The following is a 27,867-nucleotide window of genomic DNA, read 5'->3' on the forward strand; positions in this document are numbered from 1 at the left end:
TGGGACTTGAAAGATGGAGGGGACACTGGGAAAGGGGATAACATTTTTAATGTAAATAAAGAAAATATACAATAGAAAAAGAAAAAGAAAAATGGATTGATTGCAATGATGTGATGTAGAGGAGCACGTATATGAATAATCGCAACACATGATTGAGTGAACGATGCTTCAGTTATACCTCTTTCAGAGAGATTGTAATTTCATGAATATTTTAGAGATTAGTTTAAGAAGATAATTTTTTTGCACTTAATAAAATGGACAAATAGAAAAGATTTCTTTCTCATGTACTCCTAGGACAAGTATCATCCACTGTCAATCAGTCCCAGAGTAGTTCAAAGAATGTTACAAAAGTGTCAGGATCCTCAGTTGCTTATCCGGCAGACGTACAAAACAGCAGTTCAGAGCAAAAGGTAAACTGTTTCAAAAGTATATCATTTCATCAGCTTCAATTTTATTTGCATGTGTTCTCCTTTACTAACAGTATTGATTCATTAGGGGAGATGAATTCGTGCAAGGGAAAATGATTCATCTCTGGAGCAAGAAGAAGTCAATTAAGCTTGATTATTGATATAGTGTAAAACTTGGAGGAACAAATCTGAAGGCCATTATCCATTCTGATGATGGCGTCGCTATTTACTGGTAGCATACGCAATCAAATCTCAGCTTGGTCACTGAGTTCTGGGATGAGCCAAACATGGGAAGTTAAGAAAACTGGGTACCTAGAAATACAAAGGTGATTACGACATGCGCTCATCTCAAGAACACGCCTTCTAGTGAGGCCTAGTCTTCTGGAAGTTACACTAATCTGTAGGGACTAATTGTTACTCTGGTTCTCGCTCTAAGGAGTATTTTAAATAAACATTATATAGTACCACATAGGGTTTGAATTAGAAGAATTTTAATCTTCTGTATCCAATAGAATGACTTCACACACACACACACACACACACACACACACACACACACACACACACACACAGTGGTTTAAATAAAGTACAGAGTAGAAGAACAGTAAGCTCTCTATTCGGTTTTGAACAAAATTGGAGATAGTGAAAGGTATCATAGGAAGTTAATGATATTTACCATGTCTGGTATGCTTTTTATCACAGACTAAGGGCATAGGGGTAGAAAAGGATTTGGATTCATTTGGTTATCTGACAGAAGACAGAATCTCTTCCAAAAGTATTGTTACTTACGAATACTTTTCTCTTTAATATTTTGCCATATAGAGAAATGGAATAACGAAAAAACTAAGTGATGAAAGAGGTAAGACTGTGAACAGTACTGATGATTCTGGTACGAAGTACATAGTTACTCCATTGTATACCTTTGAAAGTCATGTTTTTCTTTATTATTACAGAACCCTTCCTTCCTCCATCTACTTCTTTTTATTGACTGTATATCTTGCTGTGTAAAAAAAGCAGCTTTTTTATAGCTTTCATGCCTTTTGCCTAATAAGTTCTAAATACAGCTTTGCTTATGCCTTTGGACGAGCTGTAAGTTGTCACTGCAGAGTGAATAAAATTAATCCATTCTGCAAATAGGCCCTGTACCTTTCATGAGACTGAGATAAGGATTTCAGATTTTTCTTTGGGAGCAAACATCCAAAAAAGATTTGTTATTCTTGAAGCAGCTTCTTTAACTTAAATAAATTGCTAATAATGATTTTTCTAGTCAGGGTAGCAGCTTACTGAGTAGAATGCTAGAGCAAGCCTTCAAGTTATGACTCACCTTAACACTACAGTGCTTTCATATTAAAGCTATCTCTTATCTCTCTAGTCCCTGGAACTACATCAACTAGAGACTCAGTTATTTCAGCTCAAGAGTCACCCACAAAGAATGCTAGGCTTTCACAGACATCTTTGATACATCATAAAGAAGAGGTATGTATATTTAATTTACTCTAAATTCAGTCAGATGAAAGGAGATATCTTATGGACATTTTAATACATGAAAATGCTATCCTTTAACCTTACAGTATAACTTTGCCCCATTAAATTTGTTATACCATAGTAAAAATGCAATACCTCCTACAACAGATAGAGAGCTTATATCCAAAATATACAAAGAACTCAAGAAGTTAGACTGCAGGGAGACAAATAACCCTATTAAAAATAGGGTTCGGAGCTAAACAAAGAATTCACAGCTGAGGAATGCCAAATGGCTGAGAAACACCTAAAGAAATGCTCAACATCTTTAGTCATAAGGGAAATGCAAATCAAAACAACCCCGAGATTTCACGTCACAACAGAGAGAATGGCTAAGATAAAAAACTCAGGTGACAGCAAATGCTGGTGAGGATGTGGAGAAAGAGGAACACTCCTCCGTTGTTGGTGGGATTGCAGACTGGTACAACCATTCTGGAAATCAGTCTGGAGGTTCCTCAGAAAATTGGATATTGAACTACCTGAGGACCCAGCTATACCTCTCTTGGTATGTCCCAAAAGATGTCCCAACATATAACAAAGACACGTGCTCCACTATGTTCATAGCAGCCTCATTTATAATAGCCAGAAGCTGGAAAGAACCCAGATGCCCTTCAACAGAGGAATGGATATAGAAAATGTGGTACATCTACACAATGGAATATTACTCAGCTATCAAAAACAATGACTTTATGAAATTCATAGGGAAATGGTTGGAACTGGAAAATATCATCCTGAGTGAGGTAACCCAATCACAGAAAAAAACACATGGTATGCACTCATTGATAAGTGGCTACTAGCCCAAATGCTTGAATTACCCTAGAACACATGAAACTCAAGAAGGATGACCAAAATGCGAATGTTTCACTTTTTCTTTAAAAGGGGAACAAGAATACCCTTGGGAGGGAATAGGGATGCAAAGTTTAGAACAGAGGCAGAAGGAACACCCACTAAGGGATTGCCCCACATGTGACCCATACATATACAGCCACCCAATTAGATAAGATGGATGAAGCAAAAAAGTGCAGGCTGACAGGAACCGGATGTAGATCTCTCCTGAGAGACACAGCCAGAATACAGCAAATACATAGGTAAATGCCAGCAGCAAACCACTGAACTGAGAATGTGACCCCCTTGAAGGAATCAGAGAAAGGACTGGAAGAGCTTGAAGGGGCTCGAGACCCCATATGTACAACAATGCCAACCAACCAGAGCTCCCAGTGACTAAGCCACTACCCAAAGACTATACATGGACTGACCCTGGGCTCCAACCTCATAGGTAGGAATAAATAGCCTAGTAAGATCACCAGTGGAAGGGGAAGCCCTTGGTCCTGCCAAGACTGAACCCCCAGTGAATGTGATTGTTGGGGGGAGGGGTGGTAGTTGGGGGAGGATGGGGAGGGGAAGCCCATATAGAAGGGGAGGAGGAGGGGTTAGGGGGATGTTGGCCTGGAAACTGGGAAGGGAAATAACAATCGAATTGTAAATAAGAAATACTCAATTTGGGGTTGGGGATCTAGTTAAGTGGTAGAGCACTTTCCTAGCAAGCTCAAGACCCTGGGTTCGGTTCTCAGCTCCAGAAAAAAAAATACTCAAGTTAATAAAGATAAAAAAAATGCAATACCTCATGTTCAGTATACCTAAATATAATCTGCAAGGTTTAATGTTTATTTTGTATATTCAGCCCTCAGATTTATCAGTTGGGCTTCCTTGATATTCTGATAATAATGCTGATTTAGCACTTTTCACCAGTAATTGGGTATTTGCTAATGGAAACTTATCAATATTGATCAATCAGTATAGTACAGCCAATACATATAAAATAAATACTATCTATAACTAGTCAGCCTGTTATCTTAGGAATAAAATCAATACCATTAGCTCCAATATTAGCATAATATTAACTGATTCACTATGCTAAGGAGTTTACATTTTTATCAATTTTCAGTACACTAACAATTTAATAGACTCTCTCCAAATGAATTCTTCATATTAAGTAGAAAATAACATTTTATGTGATATAGAATGCATAAAACTTGATATAAAATAATCCAGAATATCTGAAATGTATTGACTACACAGATTTTATGTGTCTGTGATACAATTTATTATGAATAAATATTTAATTCTATTTTTTAATAGTTCACTATTGTGCTATGCCACTAGCCCTGTTAAATGTGCGTTAACAATCATGGCATTTTCAACTGCTGGAATAGTCTGTTTGTTTACTATATTTTAAATCCTCTAACATTAAAGAAATGACACAAACCTGATAAAATGCTCTTTACATACATTGCAGTACACATCTTTGTTTTGTACATTTTCAAAACATTATGAGGAACAAGAGACAGAAGGGCATTCATCAATTTTGTTCATGGGATTGGGAATGAAAAGTGGCATGATAATATATTGTGAATGTTGATTATTTCAAAATTCCAGACTTCACAATGAAAATACTACTGTATTATATCTAGATAACCTCTAAGTAAAGGATAAGGAGACAATCTACCTCAGTATACAGAAGTCATATAGGTAAACTGTATCACTGACCTCTCTGTTACATATTCTATTGCCTCTCCATATTAATCCCAAAGGGGTAGCAGCTGTTCACAGATAACAAATTTATGACAAGAAGTTTAATTGTTCTCCAGCATACTGTGAAAAAGTCTAAAATTGTCAGGCATTTTTCTCAGTGACTGCACTCCCATTTCAAATATTGAAAAATGAAGACACCTATTATCGTGATATTTTGCAAGCAGATTTAGTCCACAGGAAAGAATGGAAACTCACAGTCAGTGGTGAAGGGTGCATGCCCTTTCTTTTTCAGTAACACTGAACTGCTTTTTTCAATAATATCCTGCACTACCGCTAATTACTAACCATCTAAACCTTCACTTTTCACCCCTGATGCCACTTCCAATTGTGTAAAAATTCATTAAATTAGGTAATGTTCCTGTATTATACATGAGTACAACTATAGGCTGAGCATCAAAGTTGGAACATCATCAGATGTGTGAATGGTATTGTGGACAGTTTTGATAAATGTTCATTTTAATGACAACATATAACATCTTAATAATAACGGGTAGATAATAACGTAAGTACAAAACATGAATATTTCTTATAAATGGAGGTTTTAAGAAATTTAACATTATATTTTTGAAATGTAAACATAGAAATAGGAATTGATGGTAAAATGTGGAGAAATCTCTCTTGTTCTTTATGTAGAAGATGCAAAGTGATTGGAATGGAAGACCAAGCAAGAAATCAAGCTATGTTGGAGAACCAGGTAAACGTTAGCAATGCACTATGCAGCTATGAAAACATTCTTTCACCTGCTGCTTATTATGCCCATTCCAAACTTTTGCCGACTAATGAATCAATGCTAGGTTTCTGCTAGGTCTGTACAAAGTACAGATTATAGAAGGTAAAACTAGCCAGGACTAGTATCCTGAGCTTTTCCTCCGTAGTGGAGGAAATACTCCTGACAAACACACAAGCCACACGACATGTCCCTCACCTCAGTTACAGCTGTGTGTATATGTTTGCATATGTGCCTGGCTAAAACTCTGAAGGTCTTCTCTCCTAACAGTTAAGTATATAGCAAAGGGCTGATAGCAACATACATAGTACATAGTAGATCTGTAATATTTGCTAATTTTACAAAATGCAAAACTGCAACCAATATCTCTCCATATCCCTTTTATTCATTCCCGTATAACTCTTGTTATGGGTTTGACAATCCATATTTCACATATAAGGGAAGACACATGACAGTTTCTTGTCTGCACTTTTGACTTCTTTCATTTAATATAATGGCCTTCAAATTTATGGGCACAGTTTCAAATGGCCTGTTCCTTTTCCTTTATATTTTTCCTGCTAAGAATGTCATTAAAATTTTTGTGATCCTGCTTTCACACTAATACCCACTTTTCAGTGTACACAAAATTGTCCGTAACAGCATATCTTGCATTTGCAAATCCACATAGTTAGTTGTACACGGTATATGTCAGTGCTAGATGTGTGTGTACTTTTATTGTGCTACTATTCTGTAAACAAAAGAGAACAGCAAATATTTACGCAATATAGTGTTATTATTTATCTTTTAGTAATCTATAAAGTATCTGGAGAACATGTGCATAAGGTATAGCTAGGTTGTGTGCAAATTCTATGCTATTTTATGTGAAGAGCCTTCAGATGCATAGGCTTGATCCTCAGAGGGCCCTGCCTCTTAATGAGACCTTGGTTAACTCTATATACCAATGTTCTTTATCTACTTATCAACAACAGAATTTTTCTCTAAGTACATTTTTGTCCTCTAATAAAATACTGATATTGAAATAGGACTGGAGTTTAAATTTTCTTCATATCAGGCTTGAGGAACTGGTTCAGTAATTCCTTGCTGCCCATGAACCAATGTGATTGTGATGATTATTGTTCTTGAACACTCTTTATGGTACTTTTAATTTGTGTTGGGGACAGGTGTTCATGTAGGAGAGTGTGTACATTTACATATATGCAGGTACACATGCGTGTGAGAGTATGTGCTCATATGTACAAATCCACATTTGTATGTAAGTCTCATGTGGAAGCCATAGGAACTACTATTTTTGCATATCATACATCAGGCAACATATTTTTTTTTCTTTTTAATCAGGGATTCTCAGTAGCCTAGAAGGCAAGAAATAGGCTAAGCAGTCTCTCCAGAAATTTCGGGGGATCCATCTTAGTCTATCTCCCTAGCACAGAGTTCATAAACACATGCCACCATGCATGACTTTCCTCTATGCATTATTAATCTCAGTTTCTTCTCCCAAACATGCAAACACACACACACACACACACACACACACAGAATATATAACTTAATAGTAATTATAAGTTTTTAGTTTTTAATATTTAATAAATCTATTTCATTTTTAAAACATATTTGTGTGTATATCTGTGTGCATGTGCACAAGTGCAGGTGCCTGAAAAATATAAAGGTTGATACCAGATCATCTAGAGAAGGATTTGTACACCTTTGTAAGCTGCTCTACAGGGTTTCTAGCAACTGAACTTGGGCTCTCTATAAGAGCAGCATGTGCACTTACCTAATGAGTCCTCTCTCCAGCTCCGATAAAGTCATATATATATATATATATATATATATATATATATATATATATATATATAATGTATATTCAGATGAGTTTCATGAATGATTAGATATTTTAACAAAGACTCAGCAAAACCTTACAATATAAGAAGTGTAAATACAATTTTCCAAAAGGAAATGGACATAGCAAGTCTAATTGCATCGAGAGACCATTACAGTAGGATATTAAGTTATATTCTAAGTCTATAGGTCATAGAATACATACCAAGACTAGGTATCACAAGGTGTTGCAGAGATCGGCAGGAGCTGAGATTTTATTGTATACTAAATTGTACACTAAGGACTTTGGAAATTGCTATGAAATGTTCTTAAAAGCCTGTAAACTAGTCAGTTATAAGTGACAACAGGTATTCGAAAGTGGTATTGGCATTCTAAAAGTTACTGAAGATGAATATAAATTACAGTTTTCTTTTCCTGATGCTTAGGGTCACAGAGTTGTGCTCCGCCCCCCAATATCTTTTCTTCTCCCGTTTACTCAAATATGTAAGTATTTAATTTATTAGTGTAGAATTATGAATTCATATTTTAATAGTTGCTTAAGCATATGACAACATGAAATCTTCCCCCTTTGGTAGTTTTGTTTAGACTCAGTGAAATGTTATTGCTTGAGAATGTTCAGAACTGATTTTGAATTGTAAACGGAGTGAATGCTGTCCTCCTGTCTGTCTAGTACTTTGTCCTCCTGTCTTTGCTTTGATATTTTATTGTTATGAGGCATACTAACTCCCTGAACATGACCCAGTTTTATTCATGTGCTAAGGATCTGAGTCCTGGTCTTATGCACAGCAAGCTATGTACACACGGGACTGTCTTCTTAGAAACCCAGTGCTAACATCTTAAAAAGAAATCAACAAATCAAATGAAGTTTATACTAAACTACATTCTTCACAAATCTAGATTTCTACATAAATGACTATATAAAAGAAAAGATCTCTGGAGCCAAATGATTTTTATATTCAGACTACACTTTCTTGATTAAGACTTTCAATGAGGACAATGGGTACCAATATGTATAATTGAGTGAATGCTTATAGAATACAAAGCTTTGTACTACAGCCAGAATGAAGGAATCTCATCTCAATGAGATAAAATGAGGAGAAAAGATCTCCAGACAATGTGCAGACAAAAGATCATTTTATTATGAAATAAATAAATGTTAAAGGAAGAATATTACAAAGCCTTTTACTGTCTGCCCTGACTGCTCGTCACACATACTGATTTATCTGTGTATCATGAAAGGCTAACATGGCGACTCAATGTTTGTTCCATTGCCATTGTCAAGCACCTTTCCCCTCCTCAAATATTTCATTTATTTGTCTTTTTAAAAGTATAAATACAAAACAGTACTAATATAGAAATAAAAATTCATGCTAGAGAATGAAGATAAGTTGTCTTAGCAGTGGAAGTAGAATTGTAATACATACATTTGAAATTCTCTGACATATAGACTATGATTAGAGTCTTATTGTTTATTAAATAAAACTTAAATACTTTGTATCAACAATATTATGATCAAATTATCATATAATTAATTACTTTGTCAGCAATACATGGGTAAAACCATAGGCAAGAACCCATTCAATAGTGCTCTTCATTTACGATTTGATGTAGGTAGGCATAAACCTATTTACCTTAAACCTTAAAACCTATATACCAAGCATCTATTGAGAACACACTGTGGGACTTGATAGATGTCTCAGAGGTTAAGAGCACTAAATGCTCTTCCAGAGGTCCTGAGTTCAATTCCCAGAAACCACATGGTGGCTCACAACCATCCCTAATGGGATCTGAGGCCCTCTTCTGGTGTGTCTGAAGACAGCTACAGTGTACTCATATTCATAAAATAAATAAATCGAGAGAGAGAGAGAGAGAGAGAGAGAGAGAGAGAGAGAGAGAGAGAGAACACTGTTTAAGGAACAGTGACAGATGTTAGGCAAATAGTGAGATTCACAGAATTAGCAATTGTGGTCATGCCGAGTTATTTGAAGGACTCAGTACAGGCCAGTTTAACTCTCCATCTTCACATCTTTCTAAAATAAATGTTTGAGGTACTGCAGGCATCCAAATATTTTTCCAAATTGCAGAATTATAATTCTGACTACTGGGTTTTTAGCAGGAATCCCAATCTCGTGCTCCCTGCCTCCAGCTCACTGCTTGCAAACCCCGTGAAAGAGAGAGCTCACTGCCTGGACAGGTGGGCACTCCTAAGACTGCAGAGCGGAAGAGACCACCAACACTGCCCACCCCGGCCCGCATCCCTGGCCCAAGAGGAAACTGTATAAGGCCTCTGGGTTCCCATAGATGAGGGCCCAGGAGCAGCAGGTCCGCTGCGTCTGAGACACCTCCGGAACTTGAAGGGACCGATCGAATAAACAGTTCTCTGCACCCAAATCCCATGGGAGGGAGAGTTAAACCTTCAGAGAGGCAAAAGGCCTAGGAAACCAGAAAAGACTACACTCTGCCCACATCTCTGACTCCAGAGTAAAACACCAAACGCCATCTGGGACTCTGGTGCACGGGGGCTCCCAGAGAGAGTGGCGCCAGTCCTCCTGGTTGCTGCCCCCACGGAGAGCTCATAAGCAACACCCCAAGAGCAAACTTGAGCCTCGGGACCACAGGTAAGACCAACTTTTCTGTCCAAGGGACCTGCCTGGTAAACTCAAGGCACAGGCCCACAGGAACAGCTGAAGACCTGTAGAGAGGAAAAACTACACGCCCGAAAGCAGAATACTCTGTTCCCATAACTGGCTGAAAGAAAACAGGAAAACAGGTCTACAGCACTCCTGACACACAGGCTTATAAGACAGTCTAGCCACTGTCAGAAATAGCAGAACAAAGTAACACTAGAGCTAATCTGATGGCGAGAGGAGAGCGCAGGAACTCAAGCAACAGAAACCAAGATTACATGGCATCATCGGAGCCCAATTCTCCCACCAAAGCAAACATGGAATATCCAAACACACCAGAAAAGCAAGATCTAGTTTCAAAATCATATTTGATCATGATGCTGGAGGACTTTAAGAAAGACATGAAGAACTCCCTTAGAGAAATGCAGGAAAACATAAATAAACAATTAGAAGCCTACAAAGAGGATTCACAAAAATCCCTGAAAGAATTCCAGGAAAACACAATCAAACAGTTGACAGAATTAAAAATGGAAATAAAAGCAATCAAGAAAGAACACATGGAAACAACCCTGAGATATAGAAAACCAAAGGAAGAGGCAAGGAGCCGTAGATACAAGCATCACCAACAGAATACAAGAGATAGAAGAGAGAATCTCAGGAGCAGAAGATTCCATAGAAATCATAGACTCAACTGTCAAAGATAATGTAAAGTGGAAAAAGCTAAAGTCCAAAACATACAGGAAATCCAGGACTCAATGAGAAGATCAAACCTAAGGATAATAGGTGTAGAAGAGAGTGAAGACTCCCAGCTCAAAGGACCAGTAAATATCTTCAACAAAATCATAGAAGAAAACTTCCCTAACCTAAAGAAAGAGATGCCCATAAGCATACAAGAAGCCTACAGAACTCCAAATAGATTGGACCAGAAAACACCTCCTGTCACATAATACTCAAAACACCAAATGCACAAAATAAAGAAAGAATATTAAAAGCAGTAAGGGGAAAAGGTCAAGTAACATATAAAGGTAGACCTATCAGAATCACACCAGACTTTTTGCCAGAGATTATGAAAGCCAGAAGATCCTGAACAGATGTCATACAGACCCTAAGAAGAACACAAATGCCAGCCCAGGTTACTGGATCCTGCAAAACTCTCAATTAACATAGATGGAGAAACCAAGATATTCCATGACAAAACCAAATTTACACAATATCTTTCTACAAATCCAGAGCTACAAAGCATAATAAACGGTAAAGCCCAACATAAGGAGGCAAGCTACACCCTAGAAACAGCAAGAAACTAATCGTCTTGGCAACAAAACAAAGAGAAGAAAAACACGCAAACAGAACCTCACATCCAAATGTGAATATAACAGGAAGCAATAATCACTATTCCTTAATATCTGTCAACATCAATGGTCTCAACTCCCCAATAAAAAGACATAGATTAACAAACTGGATACGCAATAAGGACCCTGCTTCTGCTGCCTACAGGAAACACACCTCAGAGACAAAGACAGGCACTACCTCAGAGTGAAAGGCTGGAAAACACCTTTCCAAGCAAATGGTCTGAAGAAGTAAGCTGGAGCAGCCATTCTAATATCAAATAAAATCAATTTTCAACTAAACGTCATCAAAAAAAGATAAGGAAGGACACTTCATATTCATCAAAGGAAAAATCCACCAAGATGAACTCTCAATCCTAAATATCTATGCCCCAAATACAAGGGCACCTACATATGTAAAAGAAAACTTACCAAAGCTCAAAACACACATTGCAACTCACACAATAATAGTAGGAGATTTCAACACCCCACTCTCATCAATGGACAGATCATGGAAACAGAAATTAAACAGAGACGTAGACAGACTAAGAGAAGTCATGAACCAAATGGACTTAACAGATATTCATAGAACACTATCCTAAAGCAAAAGGATATACATTCTTCCAGCTCCTCGTGGTACTTTCACCAAAATTGACCATATAGTTGGTCAAAAGACGGGCCTCAACAGGTACAGAAAGATACATGGAAGTTGAACAATGCTCTACTCAAAGATAACCTGGTCAAGGAAGATATAAAGAAAGAAATTAAAGACTTCTTAGAATTTAATGAAAATGAAGGTACAACATAACCAAACTTATGGGACACAATGCAAGCTGTGCTAAGAGGAAAACTCATAGCTCTGGGTGCCTGCAGAAAGAAACAGGAGAGAGCATATGTCAGCAACTTGACAGCACACCTAAAAGCTCTAGAACAAAAAGAAGCAAATACAGCCAGGAGGAGTAGAAGGCAGGAAATAATCAAACTCAGAGCTGAAATCAGCCAAGTAGAAACAAAAAGGACCATATAAAGAATCAAAAGAACCAAAAGTTGGTTCTTTGAGAAAATCAACAAGATAGATAAACCCTTAGCCAGACTAATGAGAGGACACAGAGAGTGTATCCAAATTAACAAAATCAGAAATGAAAAGGGAGACATAACTACAGATTCAGAGGAAATTCAAAAAATCATCAGATCTTACTATAAAAGCCTATATTCAACAAAACTTGAAAATCTGCAGAAAATGGACAATTTCTTAGACAGATACCAGGTACCGAAGTTAAATCAGGAACAGATAAACCAGTTAAACAACCCCATAACTCCTAAGGAAATAGAAGCAGTCATTAAAGGTCTCCCAACCAAAAAGAGCCCAGGTCCAGATGGGTTTAGTGCAGAATTCTATTAGACCTTCATAGAAGACCTCATACCAATACTATCCAAACTATTCCACAAAATTGAAACAGATGGGGGTTGGGGATTTAGCTCAGCAGTAGAGTGCTTGCCTAGCAAATGCAAGGCCCTGGGTTCGGTCCCCAGCTCCGAAAAAGAAAAAAGAAAAAAAAGAAAAAAGAAATTGAAACAGATGTAGCACTACCGAATTCCTTCTATGGTGCCACAATTACTCTTATACTTAAACCATACAAAGACCCAACAAAGAAAGAGAACTTCAGACCAATTTCCATTATGAATAAAGACCAAAAAATACTCAATAAAATTCTGGCAAACCAAATCCAAGAACACATCAAAACAATCATCCACCATGATTAAGTAGGCTTCATCCCAGGCATGCAGGGATGGTTTAATATACAGAAAACCATCAACGTGATCCATTATATAAACAAACTGAAGAACAAAACCACATGATCATTTCATTAGATGCTGAGAAAGCATTTGACAAAATTCAACACCCCTTCATGATAAAAGTCCTGGAAAGAATAGGAATTCAAGGCCCATACCTAAACATAGTAAAAGCCATATACAGCAAACCAGTTGCTAACATTAAACTAAATGGAGAGAAACTTGAAGCAATCCCACTAAAATCAGGGACTAGACAAGGCTGCGCACTCTCTCCCTACTTACTCAATATAGTTCCTGAAGTTCTAGCCAGAGCACTCAGACAACAAAAGGAGATCAAAGGGATATAGATTGGAAAAGAAGAAGTCAAAATATCACTATTTGCAGATGATATGATAGTATATTTAAGTGATCCCAAAAGTTCCACCAGAGAACTACTAAAGCTGATAAACAACTTCAGCCAAGTGAAGTTAACTCAAAATTAACTCAAATAAATCAGTAGCCTTCCTCTACACAAATGAGAAACAAGCCGATAAAGAAATTAGGGAAATGACACCTTTCATAATAGAGCCAAATAATATAAAGTAACTCGGTGTGACTTTAACCAAGCAAGTAGAAGATCTGTACAATAAGAACTTCAAGTCTCTGAAGAAAGAAATTGAAGAAGACCTCAGAAGATGGAAAGATCTCCCATGCTCATGGATTGGCAAGATTAATATAGTAAAAATGGCCATTTTACCAAAAGCGATCTACAGATTCAATGCAATCCCCATCAAAATACCAATCCAATTCTTCACAGAGTTAGACAGAACAATTTACAAATTCATCTGAAATAACAAAAAACCTAGGATAGCTAAAACTATCCTCAACAATAAAAGGACTTCAGGGGGAATCACTATCCCTGAACTCAAGCAGTATTACAGAGCAATAGTGATAAAAACTGCATGGTATTGGTACAGAGACAGACAGATAGATCAGTGGAATAGAATTGAAGACCCAGAAATGAATCCACACACCTATGGGCACTTGATTTTTGACAAAGGAGCCAAAACCATCCAATGGAAAAAAGATAGCATTTTCAGCAAATGGTGCTGGTTCAACTGGAGGTCAACATGTAGAAGAATGCAGATCGATCCATGTTCATCACCCTGTACAAAGCTTAAGTCCAAGTGGATCAAGGACCTCCACATCAAACCAGATACACTCAAACTAAAAGAAGAAAAACTAGGGCAGCATCTCGAACACATGGGCACTGGAAAAAAATTTCCTGAACAAAACACCAATGGCTTATGCTCTAAGATCAAGAATCGACAAATGGGATCTCATAAAACTGCAAAGCTTCTGTAAGGCAAAGGACACTGTGGTAAGGACAAAACGGCAATCTTACCAATCCTACAACAGATAGAGGGCTTATATCCAAAATATACAAAGAACTCAGGAAATTAGACCGCAGGGAGACAAATAACCCTATTAAAATGAGGTTCAGAGCTAAACAAAGAATTCACAGCTGAGGAATGCTGAATGGCTGAGAAACACCTAAAGAAATGTTCAACATCTTTAGTCATAAGGGAAATGCAAATCAAAACAACCCTGAGATTTCACCTCACACCAGTGAGAATCACTAAGGTCAAAAACTCAGGTCACAACAAATTCTGGCGAGGATGTGGAGAAAGAGGAACACTCCTCCATTTTTGGTGGGATTGCAGACTGGTAAAACCATTCTAAAAATCAGTCTGGAGGTTCCTCAGAAAATTGGACATTGAACTACCTGAGGATCCAGCTATACCTCTCTTGGGCATATACCCAAAAGATACCCCAACATATAAAAAAGACACATCCTCCACTATGTTCATAGCAGCCTTATTTATAATATCCAGAAGCTGGAAAGAACCCAGATGCCCTTCAACAGAGGAATGGATACAGAAAATGTGGTACATCTACACAATGGAATATTACTCAGCTATCAAAAACAATGTCTTAAAGAAAATCATAGTCAAATGGTTGGAACTGGAAAATATTATCCTGAGTGAGGTAACCCAATCACAGAAAAACACACATGGTATGCACTCATTGATAAGTGGTTATTAGCCCAAATGTTTGAATTACCCTAGATGCCTAGAACACATGAAACTCAAGATGGATGATCAAAATGTGAATGCTTCACTCCTTCTTTAAAAGGGGAACAAGAATACCCTTGGCAGGGAATAGAGAGGCAAAGATTAAAACAGAGACAGAAGGAACATCCATTCAGAGCCTGCCCCACATGTGGCCCATACATATACAGCCATCCAATTAGACAAGATGGATGAAGCAAAGAAGTGCACGCCGACAGAAGCTGAGTGTAGATCTCTCCTGAGAGACACAGCCAGAATACAGGAAATACAGAGGCGAATGCCAGCAGCAAACCACTGAACTGAGAATAGGACCCCTGTTGAAGGAATCAGAGAAAGAACTGGAAGAGCTTGAAGGGCCTCGAGATACCATATGAACAACAATGCCAAGCAATCAGAGCTTCCAGGGACTAAGCTACTACTCAAAGACTATACATGGACTGACCCTGGACTCTGACCTCATAGGTAGCATTGAATATCCTAGTAAGAGCACCAGTGGAAGGGGAAGCCCTGGGTCCTGCTAAGACTGAACCCCCAGTGAACATGATTTTTGGGGGGAGGGCGGTAATGGGGGGAGGGTGGGGAGGGGAACACCCATAAAGCAGGGGAATGGGAGGGGTTAGGGCGATGTTGGCCCGGAAACCGGGAAAGGGAATAACACTTAATTTAATAAAAAAATACTTAAGTTAATAAAAAAAATAATTCTGACTACTTTTGCCAGGGTCCATTTCTTTCATAAAAATGAATTTTGAAAGCTTTTATCTTACATTATTGTTAATTCTATTGCTTGCATAAAAAATACAGCTGCTTCTGTTGATGCTGTGCATTTGGTGATTTCATACATCATGCTCCCTGCTTTGATATATGGGACACTTATAGTGGACAGAGCTATAGGAGACTATTCTATGCCTTAAGACAGAAAAAAGTCTAAAAGTTAAGTATAGAAAATCTAGAACAATAAACAAATAAAACAAGGAAAATATGGCAGAACTTTGAGTTGATTTAACAAGCCAGATCTGAGAAGAAATTGTAATCTATAGACTTTTACTCCTTCTCCCTCTCTCTCCCTTTTCCTTCCGCTCTCTTGAAGCAACATTCCCTCTTTCTAATCTCCCCCTTTTCTCCTGTCTCTTCTCATGCCATAGTCCCAGTGACCTGGGAACTCATGGTCTCAATCTTCCTACCTTCCTGAAAGTCCAGACACTATGCCAGACTCCCAAACCCATTTCTAATCTGCAATGATTGAAGTTTTTTTCTCACAAGTAAGTTGCAATATTTAGACAGCTTTTGTTTTCAAAATTTAGCTTCAGATTTAGAGAAAAAATGTTTAGATTGTATAGGCTTAAGGAAATTATAGGGGGTGGCAACTAGACAAAAATTAGGAATTAGGTCTAATTGTAGCTATGAAAAAAATAGGTTCATCACATCATTGCACAAAGACGATTGAAGTTAGCATTGAATGTAGCCAGAAACCATCAGTCTAACCAGTAGTTACTGAATAGTGACCTACAGATTCTTTTTCTACTATGAAATTTAGCAAAAAGATGGCGGGACTGTATGATCCTAAAAGGCAGAAAAACAATTGCCAAGAACTACGATCAAAAAATTACTATCCCATAGTTTCTGTTAGCAGATCAAAGAGACTAATCATCTTGTTCCTTCACAGAATAAACATAGCTAAGTTATATCAGAGCCCCAACTATCAGCATCAGGCATTGTTTATGTATGTATTGGGTACGGTGATTCCACTATTCTGAATAAGGGAAGCCCAGTTTTTAGACTGTAGGCCCCCATCTTAGTAGAACACAAAATATGAACATTGAATAATGCAAAATAAAGTTATGGTATTTTATATTTATTTAGAAAGATTTACAAAAAGAAACTGAATAGATAACAGGACTTTTGAAAGTATCTTCATAAATTATTTGTTCTAACTTAACTCAATTATAACTATTTTCTTGATTTTACAGGCAACAAAATTTACAACATTGCTTGAAGGAAAAAGTATGTATTATAAAGTGAACCAATAATACATTATTTAATTATTGTGTGCCATTCTAGAAGAAATGTAAATCATATACTAATAATCATCTACTGATATTTGTTGTTATTACCTTTTGCCTTTTATTGTAATAGAAGTTTATTTTGGGGCAATTTTAATAGTCTACTGTTAGTCCAAAGTTGTTATCAAAAGATACTCCTAACACTTTCGAAGGGCCTCTTGGGTGTAGAATAGGAGAACATTCAGAGTCCAGCCTTGATGAGCAGCATGAGATAACAGAACGTAATCTCTCATGGGATATTACTAATCAGCATAGCCTTGCAGGTGTTGCTGGTCAAGTCTGCAGAGACTGAGTTGAGATGTCTGCATTTGTCTACAGCAATGCTCACGGGAAAAACCTGCTACCTCAGATTACAGGCACAGATACTTGATCACCTATGCACTAAGAACCAAAACAGAAAAAAATAAAGATGGCATATTTTAATGAGACTGAACTCTAAGTATAGACAGACTCATCGGGAACATTGAAGAATATCATAGCAGTGGGCATTTCCCCATGGAGTCCTGCGCAGTCCATAGGGAATGAGGCTCACACAAAGCTTCAAGTTAAGGAAGGTTTCTATTTTCCATTAAAAGAGAAGTGGAAAAGCTAAGAGTCCATTAGCCTCATTTTGCTACATGCAAAACTTTAGGAGTTGCCCTCTTTTTTATATTACAAACAGAAATGTTTTGTCTTTCCCTTAGTTTAATAAAAATATTGGTCTATTGTTCATTATATTTTGTGGTGATAGAAAAGTTTAGATTTCTATATATACATTCTCGATTGTTCATTTAGAATAATTTTCTTCTCAGTGAAATGTATGTTTTATTATAATTATCGGTTAAAGAATTATTTATGTAAGCAATGCTTTTATATTTGCTGTCAATAAATCTGGGCCAGCTATTATTTAATGGCAGTAGTAAAAACTATTTTAACTATTAGGGGAATTGGAGTGAGGTGGCCTTTTGTGATGTCCAAGGTCTCCAAAAATGTATCAGGGGAGATGGTGCTACATTGATTTTAGCATTTCCTGTAACAATGACTTAAAACACAAATATTTTCAGTTTAACTTAGATATATTTTGAGCAAGAACAACCTGTTAGCCTTGAGATCATGTCTTGTGTTTTCATTTCATCTATTTTCCCGCTTTCTTGGATAGTTTATATTGATAAGTCAGGTTAGCCACAAAGCCAGTCTAAAATGTACAAGTTTTTGTATTCCATGAAAAGAGATTGTGTACTAGAATGTTGTGGCATGGAATAGATATGAAGTTGATCTTTTATCCTCACGTATAAGGTAGAAAGGTGCTTCAGAAAACTCCAACGCACTTTTATTCAGATAAATACGTAGAAATATTTTAACTGTTTTCAAAAGTATAACAGTAATGAATATCACAATGTTTTTTGAAAATAAATGAATAAATGTTGGGATTCAACTTATATAGCTTCTTAAGTCATATAAATAAAATGAAATTTTATACTCAGAATATTTCTCTCTAGTATGAAACAAGCCAGTTTAGAACAGTCTGAAATTCTGAATAGATTCTTTGTCATTTTCTTTTAAATCATGCTGACATTCTACTTATGAACTCTTTAATATAAAGTTTTGAGTGAAATCCTCAATTTTCCAAACTCAGAGTAAGTAATTGTGTTATTTTATTATGGTTATCTTCTTTCTAGGTAACTTCTGAAGAACTAAATAGCATAATCCAAAATATAATGACCTGGGTTGTAGCTACAGTAACCAGTATATTATATCCAGCCATCACAAAATATGAAGAACGAGTACAGAGTAATACATACCAAGTGTCTGATGACTCCGACCTTTCTTCAGACAGTTCAAGCTTCTGTAGTACATGCAGCGAAGGTTTTACATACAGAAGCTATACAGCTAAAACATTTCAAGCTGATCCGTGTGCATTTGCCACTGACGTGCCATTGAAAAAACCACCTTCACCTGTGAAAACTCCTTCTGCACATGTGGAAAAAACAGTTATTGACCAAACATATGAAAAGAAAGGACAAGATATAGCTTCACAAGTTAATTTCAACAAAACCAGCTTGGACTACCCATTTCCTAAGATAGGAAGCAGTAAATCGGATAGTCATCTCTTAACATCATTAGAAACATGCACTAAAACGTCCAAAGACGCTACCACAGAAACAGAGAGTTTAGAGATCCCATTTCTATATGATAAAAAAGCAAAGGCCATGGATGAGATGAAAAATTTAAAGAATGTCTTTGTAAACTTTAAATGTCATTTGAAAGGAGAAACACAACTTATTTTAGAAAGTATTTTTCAAGAAATAATGTCTGACTTAAGCCAGGCCATTCCCTCTCTTTCTTCTGTGACTGCTGAAGTTTTTGTCGATCAGACTGATGCTGAAAGAGAAGAGTTTCTCTCCAATGTTGACATCTGTTCAGTAGCTTCAGAGATTGTGGAAAACATGCTCGAGAAGCTGGAGTGCGCTGTTGAGAGAAAATATGTGCAGATCTTTTCACAAGAAGACTTGTCAGTTGAGATTAAACCAAGTTTATCAACTAGTGGTGAATATTTTTCATCCATAGAAACAAAACCTTCAGAAGATACGCTGAGTTTTACTTTGGAGCCAATGTGTGATATTGCAGATGATATGGTACATTCTATTTTAGAAAAATTGATGGTTCTTGCATCTTATAAGAAAACTGAAGTTTCTCCAGAAGACAGTACTAAACATTTCCACCAACCAACCAAGACAGAGCCAATCCATAAAGTCTATCAAAAAACGGACCAAAAGAAAGCTAGCCCTGCATTTGATGCTTCTAATCTAATTGCAAAAGAAGACATTCAAAACTTAATATCAGATATTTTTTCACAGTCGTCTCTAGTTGGTTATGTGGAAGAGGCAATCAGCACTATACTAGGCTATGTCCAAACAGAACTCAATAATGAGAGACTGATTGCATCTGAAGAAACTGTAGTACTTCTTCAGCTGCTGGATGATGTCTTAACTCAGCTTCACCAGCAGCCAGAAAAAGCAGCTGTTAAAAAACAGAGACGACCTAGAGTAAGAAGTTTTTCTGAATCTGAAGAAAAGTATAGACTCACTGGCACCACATCATTTAATAATCTTAGGTCTAAAAAACCATTTCCACCTGTTAATGTCCCCGGAATGGTTCTTTATTCTGAAGATGATGATGAGGAAATAGATAACTTTGTGCGAAGTGTGCTTGATTCATCTTTCAGTGATGAGAAGGTAAAATCACCAGAGCAGATTCCCAGCCATTGGCCTAAAAGGAGAGATACTTGTTTTGAATCCAGGAGAAGCAGTAAACTGCCAACGAAATCTACTTTTGAAAGTAGAACGAAAAACAGAGTGGAGTCTCGTGACTGGGGATTAAAATTGGAGCTGTCTCTTAGTAGTGAAGATATTGTGAAGACAAAGCACGGCTTGAGTGGCGAGGCTTCAATTTTCAGCCAAGATCAAAAGCACCAAATACAGAAGGCTTCAGAAAACATAGTGAAACACATTTTAACAGAGATGCTCAAGGATATATCTTCTGATTCATCTAGCCACACGGGAAGCCAAGCTGGTGAAGAAGGCTCTGCTTTCATCTCAGACAAATTTCAAGGACTATCAGATCAAGACTGGATGGAACAGATATTCTCTGGGTCCGAAATTTGTGCATTCGCACATGAGATAACAGATTCTGTAATAAATATACTTCATAAGGCCTCAACGTACATTCCAAGTACCATTAAAAATGCCTTTACATCAGTTCATCATACTTATGTAGATCCTTCTGATACTGCCCACACATCCAAAGAGACATCGAGTAAAGTGCCATTTAAAATATGGTTTGACAGTGAAAAGAAAGTGAAATATTTATCTTCTCTGAACATGGAGCAAGAAAAGACTTCCAAGTTAAGATCTGGAAAATGTGAACCTAAGCGTGTCAATGATATTACTGATAAGATCATTAATACAATTTTTAAAAGGCTGAAGCTATTTGTTTGTCCAAAACTGCAGATAGGCAGCAAATCTCCACTGATAGAAAAATCATTTCATTCTCAACTTAGTACTTACACAATGAAAATCGTCAACATTGTTTTGAATGCCATCCAAAGTGAGCTCGAGATGGAGAAAATAAGCCCAAATCTTAAGGAGACAGACCAACACAAGAGTCGTAAAAACAAAGGGTTCTTCATGGATTCCAATAAAGTCGTAGAGTCCCATGTTGCCAGTGTCAATGATGACATTATGGAAAGTCCATTACTGGCATGTATTTGTGAAATGATAGCAAGTACAAATGAAAATAAAAAACATACTCCCACCTATACAGATAAGGCAGTACCTACAACTACATGTGGGACTGGCAGTGCTCCTAAACAAAATATTTTGTCAGATAAACAACAGGAAAAAATTTCCTTCCGCGAATTGTTAGCTAAACCTTGCCTTCGGCACAGCTTCACTGATGAAGAGGATTTCAAGGACAGTTCCAAATTGGAGGTTTTAGATCAAATTGGGGAGACGCTGCATGAAATGTTAAGCAAACTCACAGGTGAACACCCTGATTCTCAGCCATCTTGCAGTCATCAAAACAAAGAAAACTTAGAGAAGGACCTTCCAACACTGTCTAACGTTCAGCTCATTTCTAAAGGAATTTTGGACTACGTCCTTGCCAAATTATGCGATATTGACATAGACACCAGCATCATAAATTCTGGATTGAAAACTGTGTCTGACACCCTTGACATAGAAAACCTATCACTTGCTTCAACTATGGAGGAAATGGCCAAATGCACCAACATAATCTCGAGCATAATTTCCAATATTATGGAGGAGAATAAGGATGAGACCAAAAGCAAAGAAAAAAGTGATCCTCCAGTGTCTACCAAAACAGAGATCCCAGAAGAAATGTGCCCCCAAAAACTAAAAAATATTGCTTCAGATATTCTTAATGCGGTTTTTGCAAAACTGGAAAATTTTGCAAATGGAAGTGTAGAAAAGGTTGGTGCTGTTGATGATGAAACTCAAAAAGAACATACAGTAGGTTGGGAATGTGAAAGCAACAGTTCTCCTGCAGATTCTCAAGATCAATCATTGCAATCCACTTTATACAGTCATGCAAAGAAGGTATCAAGTGGTATTTTGAAAGCCATTCAAACGGAATTAAATGTGAACCCATCTGACAGTAAGATAGATAAAAAGAGCTCACAGGAGGAGACACAAATACTTACAAATATTGTTGATTTAATTTTAGGTGTAGTATCTTCAGATATGTTTGCTGAACCTGAATCTGAGAACACAGACAATGAAAACTATGGATACCGACCAACCTATGGAAATTTTCTTCCTGGAGGAGCAGAATCAGACTCATTTTACGACGATGAGACACAAGATAAAGAACTTATGAGTGATACATCATTATTAAGGGAGGAAACTAGAGCCCTTTCTACTGACGAGATGGTTCTAGAAAGAACCTTAAGCAAAATTGAAGTAAAGCTCAAAGAACCACACAGATCTCCAATTGTTCCCATTATAAGGAATATTTTGAACGAAATTTTTCAAAGTGCTCTAATCAGTCAGTTAAATGTGGTTTCGCTCTCACGTGCTCATTTTGGTGGGATGCCTCACAATGCCCCTGCATCCTCTACTCAAACATCTTCTCGTTTTATAAATCAAATGATGGGCCCATTGGTATCTGACACAGATGTGAGTGTAGTAGTAAATGATGTTGTTAGGACAGTATTCCACAAACTTTATTCAGCTGCCATGACAGAAAAGCATGTAAGTGAAAACAGATGCAAAACCATCATCTTTTCGGCCAACGTGTCTTTCCATGAGCGTACCTATGGAAGAAATGGCCCTGCCAGTGGGTTAAATGGAAATGCATGTGATCTTCAGTCCAGCTGGAATGTTGACAAACAGACCAAAATAAATGTAGTTGAAGACATTGTTCAGTCAATATTAGGAAATTTAGAAACTTTTGCTGCTTCCAAAGTAGAATCTCTCTTCTGTCCCCAAGTCAACTTCACAGTTCCAGTGACTTTGCCAGTCCAGCAGGAAGGGGGATCATTAAGCCAAGCTTTATCAGACAAAGACTCTGACAGTCAGCTTCCCTGTTCACTGGATCATAGGAATCCAGAACAGATGGACCCGTGGTGTCAAAGGTCTCTGTCCAAATTAAATATTTATGCAAAAGAAGTGGCTAGGAAAATTTTACAGGGTATCAAACATGAGTTAGATAAAGAACAAGACAGTCCTCTCTTGACAAATCATATTGTGGTTTCTGAGAATATTGCAAGTCAGGTTGTTAACGCAGTGCTTGATATTGTGTCATGCAAAACCCAGGGTGACAAAAACAGCTCTGACAAAGAGAGTCATTCCGATCAACAAGCTGGTATTATTGAAAGGCTAGTCAATAAAACAGAATACCGAAAAATACTTGAGTTTCAAATTCAAGATACCATTGAAGGGATCTTATGTGAAATTTATGGAAACATTGTGCATCAGAATAATCTCTCATTTGCCACACCTACTCCGAAATATGGTGTACCTACAAAATGCTCAGAAGCAGATTTTGAACCAGTAGTTATGGGTACAAATATTATCCCTAAAGTCTCAGTTCCTAAAGCAGATGTCATTTTGGTGTCCAAAGACATAGTGGACATTGTGCTTCATAACCTTACAAGTTTGGTCATGCTTGCCGTAAATGCAAAGGACTCTACTTCTGCAAGATTGGCCTTCTATGATATATTTCCAAAGCCACCGTGCCAGCAGCCTCTTTCTATAACACAAAGCACTGAAGGAAAACCAGGGCACCCGTCACTCTTAAAAAGTAAGAATTTAGGTTATCCTGATGTTCATCCGACGCCCATAAATGGCAAAGAAGACACCAAGGAACCTGCTGCTGACCCATGTGAGGAAAATGCAAACTGCATCACTGAAACTATTTTCAATCGGTTACAGTCTTTTGCCACAGAGAGAATCAACTCATTAACGACTCTTGCCTTTCAGCCTGAAGGAAATGGATTCGTTAACCCACAATTTCAAAATGATAAAGACGACAACTGCATTTTTCATGAACCAGGCCAAGCTGAATCTGATGTGAAAGTCCTAAAATTATCAAAGAATAAAACAGTCCCTAGTCAAGCGCTTGCAGAACCCATTTTTGCCAGGTGCAGAGAAAATTTTGGAACTACAACCCATTTGTCACAAACCAGCCTTAAGGACTATGCTGCTGTCATTGCCAGCACTATTCTGAAGCTTATCAAAAATGATCTGGACTTAGAACTGCAAAGTATGCACACATATGCAAGTCACATTTTATTTCAAAAGAATATGATTGTGAGTGAAATTGTTAATAATATCTTAAAGGTTTTGCACAATAAAGAAACTGTAAAGGAACTTCTTCTATCCTCATCAGAGAACTCTAGCTGTTCCCAGTTAACCATATCAAATGAGGTTTTGCTGGGACATAAAGAGAAGGAAAAAACTACCCCATTGCCCCAGTTTACGGCCAACTCCTTAGAAGAAAGCCGAATAACAATGGAAAAAGAAAGCCAGAGAGATGTTTTGGAAGAAATATTTATGAGAAGAGGGGACTCTAAATCAAGAGAAAGAACGGAAATCCTCAGGACAGTGGAAGAGGTTTTGAAGAAACTAAGTCAGAAGATAATGGATATCATAGGCCACATCTCCCCGTTCAATGAAATCCCCTATATAGTGTCTAAGTCTAAAAGTAAAACAGCAGCTGTAAGACACAGGAAATTCTTTCAGTCGCATATTAACAATGTATCAAATGATATACTGGAAAATGTTTTGGGCGAGATGCACTCTGTGGTTGTAACATCCCTGTACAAGAAAAATAAAGGCAGGAGAGAGGGAGAGATGCATGACACCAGCGGCAGCTCAGCAGGAAAAGCACCGTGCTTCAGAGAAACTAAGCCAACGAGAAAACGGATACCACAGACGCATCCGTATGCTGACAATTTAAATGCTCTTGTGTTAGAAAACACCTTTTTTCCATACTTGCCATCGCAAATTGGAAAATATTTAGTTCAAATAGTCCTTGATAAGTTGTCAAATTTTGTCTCCCTGCATCTAGAAGAGGGATATCCACCTGAAGGTAGTTACGATGACTTGTACCTTCTTAGGATACATAATTCTAAACTCAGCCCAAAGAACAGTCCGAGGCCAGGATGCAAAACAAGTTTAAAAATGAGATCAAAAATCACCTCTCTCTCTAAATTTAAAACAAAACCACACCTTGGTATTAGCGGTACTAAGACCAAAAGCAAGACCAAGTTATCTGCTGGAGAGAAGACTCCAAGAGAGAACAGATCCAAAACCGCCCTTGGGCTGCCACAGACGCCACAAGCCGAAGATGCCAAAACCACACTGAAAACAAAATTACCAGTGGCAGAATTAAGAGTCTATGCCACGAACATAATAACTGACATTTTAGAAGTAATTATGGGCTCTCTCGAGAGAGCATCACAACACAGAGCCATGTTTAACATGAAAGTCTTATCATCTAGTCAAATCCTTGAAGCCAGTAAAATTGTTAACGCAGTGTTACAAGAGCTGTATGCGACGAACAACGACAATTCGGATTCTCCAACTAACAGTTCAAACCCGAGTGATCATCGCCTAGCCAAGCAGAATCTGGGTGCAGGTTACCCTACAGAGCAACCGTGTTTTTACTTAGAAAATGTTTCCTCACAGTTAGAACAGATTTTTCCTAAAGAAGGTATATTGAAGAAAATGTTTGACAAGTGGCAAACAGAAACAAGTGATACAGAAACTGAAAAGTCTAAACTTTTAACTGTAGCCGAAAACATTTTAACCGAGATTTCAATTAAAGCCAAAGATTTGGAGTACTCACTTTCACTTCTAAATTTGCCGCCTCTTGAAGAGTGTGAAAACAGATTCTATGACCGCTTTAAGGGTGGAGCTACAAGAGCTGAGGACACAAAAGCCCAAATCAATATGTTTGGACGGGAGATTGTCGAAATGCTCTTTGAAAAATTACAGCTGTGCTTCTTGTCTCAGATGCCTACTCAGGATGGTAATGGAATGCTAACATGTAGGAAAGGACCCGTTGCTGCGAAAAGTAAGCATGGTGTTCAAACTAAGCCCATCCTCAGTGGCATGCAGACCTGTAACCTGAAAATGAAAGACCAGGTGTCTATGAGCCGTAGCAATCAAATTGTGCACGAGATTGTAGAGAGAGTCTTAAACATGTTAGAGTCGTTTGTGGACTTGAAGTTTAAGCATATATCTAAGTACGAGTTTTCTGAAATAGTAAAAATGCCAATAGACAATCTCTTTCAAGTGCAACAAAGACAATTAAGCAAAAAGATGCTGCCAAAATTACCATCTAGAAAGTTTGGTGATGAGTGCAAGTCGAGCGCTATTATATCCAAAGAAAATGTACAGAACACACTCTTACAAGTCCATTTATTCCATTCGGAATTACTTACATATTCTGTCACTACTGTCAGTGGCATGCTTAGGATAATCAAGAATAAGCTAGACAAAGAAATAAGTCAAATGGAGCCATCTCCAGTCAGTCTATTGAAAGAGAACATGGCTGCAAGCGAGATCATTGGTACACTCATAGACCAATGCTCCCATTTCAGTGAGTCCTTGGTCAAAAACCTTCCTACCAATAACTGGTTCAAAGGAACCGAGAATGTTTACATTGTTAATCAGGTTGAATTTGCACCTTCTGTGAAAATGCCTCCAGGGAACATGAGTGACACTCCTGGGAGGAGTAATAGTCCACCAAGGAGTGTGCCAGGCTTGGAGTTCACGTCTGACGATGATATGAAAGAAAAATATAACCTCGCATCTAATTCATCTTCCCTCATCAGTTCCTATGTAGAAAATGCCAGTAAAAGCTCAGAGGCAGCCAGGAGGCCCAGTTCGAGAGCCATGCCATCATGTTCTAGACACAAAACACAAGACCACAGCTGGAGGAAACCAAACTCTGGACCATTTGAGGAAGTCACAAAAGCTCACAGCTTTCTCCCTGAAGGGAGTGTGTTACAAAAATTGTTTAAGAAAGTAAATGATTCCACAGAAGAGTCACTAAAACAAGTCTTATCATTTATAGAAATGGGCAAAGGTGAGAATCCAAGGGTTTTTCATTATGAGGCTACCAAACCAGCTGAGCCAAAGGAAATTAGGACAACTGCTTCCCCGCTGAAAATATGCTTAGCTGCAGAAAATATTGTAAACACAGTACTGTCAAGTTATGGCTTCCCACATCAACCAGGCACTAGTGAAAGCACAGAGACTATGAAACCATTTTTTATGTCAAGTCAAACTCCTTTGTCGGACATATGTGAAGGACAAAAAGATATGGAGAAAACTTTGCTCACAACATGGTGTACCCGAATGACCGACCTGCTGGAGGAGGAAAGTGAAAGTTCTGAAACCTGCCAAGAGGATTTTTCTTTATTATACAAATGGAAAAATAAAAACTCCAAAACAACAACAGAGGCTTCGGAGGAAGCCTACGCCATTGATTTTGCTGATCATGAACTTGGTCCAAATGAAATGCACTTGGTTGCAAGACACGTTACAACATCTGTGATCACACACTTGAAGAACTTGAAAACTTCAGGTAAGCAAGAAAAGAAACCTTAGTTTTCAAGCTGGAGTAACTTAGGGAAAGCAGGAAAAGATATATTTAAAGCACCTGTTGTCTGAAAGTGTACATTTTGATTTTCTGAAATTAGCTTTAGAAAGGTAAAATGACTATTTGATGCTTTGAAACGTTCATGGTGTGTTATAATGTTGCTAACTTACTTGTTAATGCATTGAACCTAGAAGATATTTTCTTTCTCTAGGCCTGCAGATAAAAGGGTAATTAAAAAGGTAGAGAATTTTTGTTG

General features: G+C 37.6%; 1 protein-coding gene across 1 annotated transcript in view; it reads left to right on the forward strand.

Annotated features, from left to right (window-relative positions):
* Fsip2 (fibrous sheath-interacting protein 2) overlaps window positions 1–27,867 on the forward strand; it is a 70,671-nt gene that overhangs the window by 18,453 nt on the left and 24,351 nt on the right. Inside the window, exons 10-16 of the mRNA XM_087654934.1 lie at window positions 295–410; window positions 1,230–1,266; window positions 1,780–1,883; window positions 5,154–5,214; window positions 7,509–7,566; window positions 16,908–16,941; window positions 18,659–27,596. Of these exons, the coding sequence (XP_087511060.1) occupies window positions 295–410; window positions 1,230–1,266; window positions 1,780–1,883; window positions 5,154–5,214; window positions 7,509–7,566; window positions 16,908–16,941; window positions 18,659–27,596 (9,348 nt within the window). The remainder of the gene's footprint in view (window positions 1–294; window positions 411–1,229; window positions 1,267–1,779; window positions 1,884–5,153; window positions 5,215–7,508; window positions 7,567–16,907; window positions 16,942–18,658; window positions 27,597–27,867) is intronic.

The sequence above is a fragment of the Rattus norvegicus genome, chromosome 3, assembly GCF_021556685.1.
Source record: "Rattus norvegicus strain SHRSP/BbbUtx chromosome 3, alternate assembly SHRSP_T2T, whole genome shotgun sequence".
NCBI lineage: Eukaryota > Metazoa > Chordata > Mammalia > Rodentia > Muridae > Rattus > Rattus norvegicus.